Genomic DNA, 4,114 nt, shown 5'->3' on the forward strand with positions numbered 1-4,114 from the left:
CAGGAATGTGATGGTAAGTAGAACTATCACCTGTGTGACGTATGACACTTGTTGCCATGGCTCTGCAAGGCTGCGGGGCAAAGGATTCAGATATCACTGGCTTCTGACTGCACTGTCTCTCCGTGTTGACAACAGATGGCTTAGTTATGGGAGAGGCACTGGTTGCTGATGTGACTGAACAGGCAACTGTATTTGCCATGACAGTCCTTGGTTTGGAGTAAGTGACTTGTGAGGAGAGAAGCATAGCAGCTGATATCTCTACAAAGTCAGGGCTGTGCGGAGGGGTCATGCACTGCAAAAAAGAAAACACCGTTATAAAGCAGTGAAATTTCACAGCACAATTTTTCACTATCTTTACCATGGAAAATAAAATTGCACCCCCTCCCCACAATCTCAGAACCTGCCTCTTCAGACATACATTCCCTCATCTGATGGTCATTCTGAATATGCTCAAAAGCATATTAATAAAATGAAGACAATGAGGCAGCTGTAAACCTGCATAAAACATTGCATGTCTACTCACTCCACTACAAAAAAATATCTTTTATTCCTTTCTCTTACAGCTGTAAGAGTCTACAAGTGCTCTGCTGTTCAGACTAGTAACAGACAGTGATACCATACCCCTTCAATTTCAAGCTTCCAGCAAGGCCTAATCTTTTATCAGTGATTACCTCATCAGCTGCTGGCTACTTCTGGGATAAAGACAAGTGGAACTGCTCTTATTCATCCACTTCTCTCTATGCTCTTGTGCTGCCACCACCTCTCCTTCCTCCTTTACCACTGAAAACTCACACCTATCTGCTGTGCTGCTTAAGACACAGTGTCAATACTGGGTGGCAGGAGTATGACAGAATCCATCAAGCAGCTACCATACTGTCTCAGACTCCTTCCTCTATTATTCCCCTTTTCCCTGACTCAGCTGCATACTAGAAGTTAACTGGTTAGAATGGGCCTTAACTGTCTGAAAACTGAACGGCATCAAGCCCTTTTTCAATACCTACTCTTGTTGCAACATAAACTGCAACAAAAAAAAAAAATTGTGATTCAGCCAACATTAGTCAGCCAGAGTAGACCAATGCTCTAGGGAAATAACAGACTACGTGTACAAACACATAGCATAGAAACTAATTAAATTGTCTATAATGGTAAGCTGTACTTTCTTTTATAATGATGAGCATGAAGCCAAATGTCATCAAGATCCTTCTTTATACAGTGCTTGACGATAAGGGGGTGCCAAGTCACTAAGGGTCACTCTGCCATTCTTACAAAAAGCACTCGAAGAAACCTACAACAGCCATTCACACAGCAACCTCAGCACCCCTGTCCAACTAAATAACCTGTCAGCAAGGGCCTTCGCATCTGGATTTAACAAGGCATCAAACCCTGACACTTGCCATTCCAGAGACAGCACGAAAACCCAAACTCAACATGCCCCTCTCACTACGCTATGTACACAGTCTCTGGCTATACTGTAACTATTCTGCACAGGGGCACAACCAGCAAGCTATCTTTTCCACCCAATACTGCAGAGATGTAACACCCAGATGTCAGGGATATTTATATTGCATTCATGTTTTTCTCACCAGTGTAGATAAATAGTCCTTTGGTAACTCAGACGTAGCCTCAGCATGTGTTGTGAAATCACCAGAATCCGAGAAGGGCGTAAGGGGCCTTATCTTTAATATGTCACCTTTCTGCGATCTCTGACCCCAGGAGCTCATACAAACAAGCGCTTCAACGGCTTCGATGTCGTTCTGCTCCAGGGTGCTGCAGGTAGACCTTTCACTGTCATGACGCTGCCTTTCACGGATAGACTCATAGATGTCCACAATGTCAACCTAAATGTAATCGGATTACTGGTTATTAAGACAAGTCAGAATACAAAGCCAACACCACCCACATACTGTCTGCTCACGATGAAGGTCATTTGAAACAGATCCCATGCCCGCAGCAAGACTTCTTCACCACCCAGCTTGACTGCTACCCTCCCACCAACTTGTCTCCCCACCCCTGTTACTCTTGGGGGGGGGTGGGGGGAGGCGGGGAGGAAATAGAAGTGTGATTTGCAGGAAAGGAATAGATACGTGTGTAGCTCACATTTCCTGAGTTACTTTCCTGGATTACACTGCTGCTCTGAATAAACACATCCCATGGCTGCATACAAGCAAGAAGAGGAAAAAATTCCTGACTTCCAACTTTGTTTAGACAAGGCAGTTTCCCGGACCCGAAAAATGACTGCTATTCAGCACCAATCTCATTCTGGTAACATTTAGAAGATAAATTTCAGATCACAGTAAGATGCTTCATGGTATGATCACCAACTTGGAGTAGTACACCTTGAAAAACATTTTGATCTTATTTTTACCAATAGGGAAGGCAGGGTGGGGGGAAAGGGTCTTCAAAGTGCAGTGTGAATTGTTTGTACTGTACTTTAGAAAGATACGATACTACATAGGTGCTAGGCATCTCTAAACGCACTATTATTGTCCCCAAAACAGGGTCTGTTTGCCCGGTGGACAACAAGCCAATCAGACACACGGGGCCGAGATACTGATTTTACTCCAGTGTTGCTCAAGACGGGGTGCTGGGTGCTAACCCACAGAGACAGCACACCCCATTCAGCCTGCACCAAACTTTATGCCTTCCAGAGAACAAAGAGACTGCTCTCCACTGGTTAGAAATTACAGATCATCCCGCTGATCAGCACTCTGGGTTCTGTTGGTTGTACATCTCTGCTAGTTATGTACATTCGCACGCAGGCTCTTTGCAGGTGGGGGGAGGCAGGTCTGCTCGGTCTGGAATTGGGTCAGTGGTCGTGATCTCCCCCTGCCAGCTTTACCTTTCCCCAGGCTGCTGCAGAAAAGTGCTGATCTCACAGCGGCTTGGTCGTCATTCGGCTTTGGGCACCTTCTGGTCAGGATGTTTCTTTTCTGTCAGTCTTCACTACCTCTGAATAAAGCCTGTCGTGTTTAAGGGAGGTCCCAGTGCTAAATCTGCAAGTGACTGGCTTTTACCTCATCAGCTAATCAGCACAAAGCACAACGGCCAAATTCTGTTCCACAAGTGAGAACCTGCATATTCCAAGTAGTTGTTATCACTGCAGGAAAACTTTAGTTTAGGCCCTTGATCATTTATGCCATACATCAATTACAGAAAAGCTTCCACTTTTGCCAAACATCACTGTGGGTAACATGAAGCCAGAGGTAACTGTATTGGTTTGTGTCCAACTGCAAGCATCACAGAAAATTTTTGCATGTGTGTGACTGTGCATGCATGCGTACAAAACACTTCTCCACAAAAGGATACCCAAACATCACAAAGCTCTCCAGTGCCTGGCAGTGACTCCAAAGGCTATGTTGCACTGCTGGTTTATCGTTCACGTGCCAGCTAAGTCTCAACTAGGCAGCCAAACTCTTCCAGTCTTTACGCACACGACCTAACTGTGAAGGCTGAGATTCAGAAGCACGGACCAAGATTCTTGAGCCTACTGCTGTTAACACAGAGTGCTCATATACTGCAGCAAAAGGGCTTTAACTGAAAAAGCAGCACCACACCGTTAGCATGGCCTAAAGCCCTAGAGGGAGCTATACTTGTTGGGTGACATCACTTCCACACCTAAGTCAACAAGTTTTGTTACTGAGTTAAGCAACGTGAAATGATCCTGGCACAAAGATGCAAAACTCTGCAACATCATCTCCACCATACGGACGTGGAGGGCAAGCAGGTTAAACATAATGGACCCAAAATGCTGGTACTGCACTCACAGAGGACTTCCGCCTAAAATATAAGACGCCAGGCATGGAGATGTCAAGATTGGGGGGGGCGGCAGGAAGGGGTTAAAGCACTAACGTGATCAATTGCTCTGAGAGAGACTGCTAAGAATTTCAACTGAAAACGATAAGAATGGGAATGAAGGCAAAAAGCGATGTACCTGCAGGACTGGAGCTAGACCACTGTCAAACAGGAGCAAGGCTCTGCACTAAGCACCCAGAAAGCCTGGGAGTGTCCTCACAGTGTGACTGCAGGCAACCCAGACAGCAGATTTATTTTTTTCCAACCTGTGCTTCAGGAGAGCAGTTTCCCCAAAGAAACATGAAAAAACATACACCGCTAA

At 45.4% G+C, this 4,114-nt stretch overlaps 1 protein-coding gene across 1 annotated transcript in view; it reads right to left on the bottom strand.

Annotated features, from left to right (window-relative positions):
* Nucleotides 1-1,838, bottom strand: part of KLF11 (Kruppel-like factor 11) — a gene marked incomplete at its 5' end in the record, with an annotated part of 4,718 nt that extends 2,880 nt beyond the window's left edge. The window contains 2 exons of the mRNA XM_010141431.1: nt 3-292; nt 1,584-1,838. Of these exons, the coding sequence (XP_010139733.1) occupies nt 3-292; nt 1,584-1,838 (545 nt within the window). The remainder of the gene's footprint in view (nt 1-2; nt 293-1,583) is intronic.
* Nucleotides 1,839-4,114: the final 2,276 nt, after the last annotated feature.

Source organism: Buceros rhinoceros, unplaced genomic scaffold, assembly GCF_000710305.1.
Source record: "Buceros rhinoceros silvestris isolate BGI_N320 unplaced genomic scaffold, ASM71030v1 scaffold7018, whole genome shotgun sequence".
Classification (NCBI taxonomy): Eukaryota; Metazoa; Chordata; class Aves; order Bucerotiformes; family Bucerotidae; genus Buceros; species Buceros rhinoceros.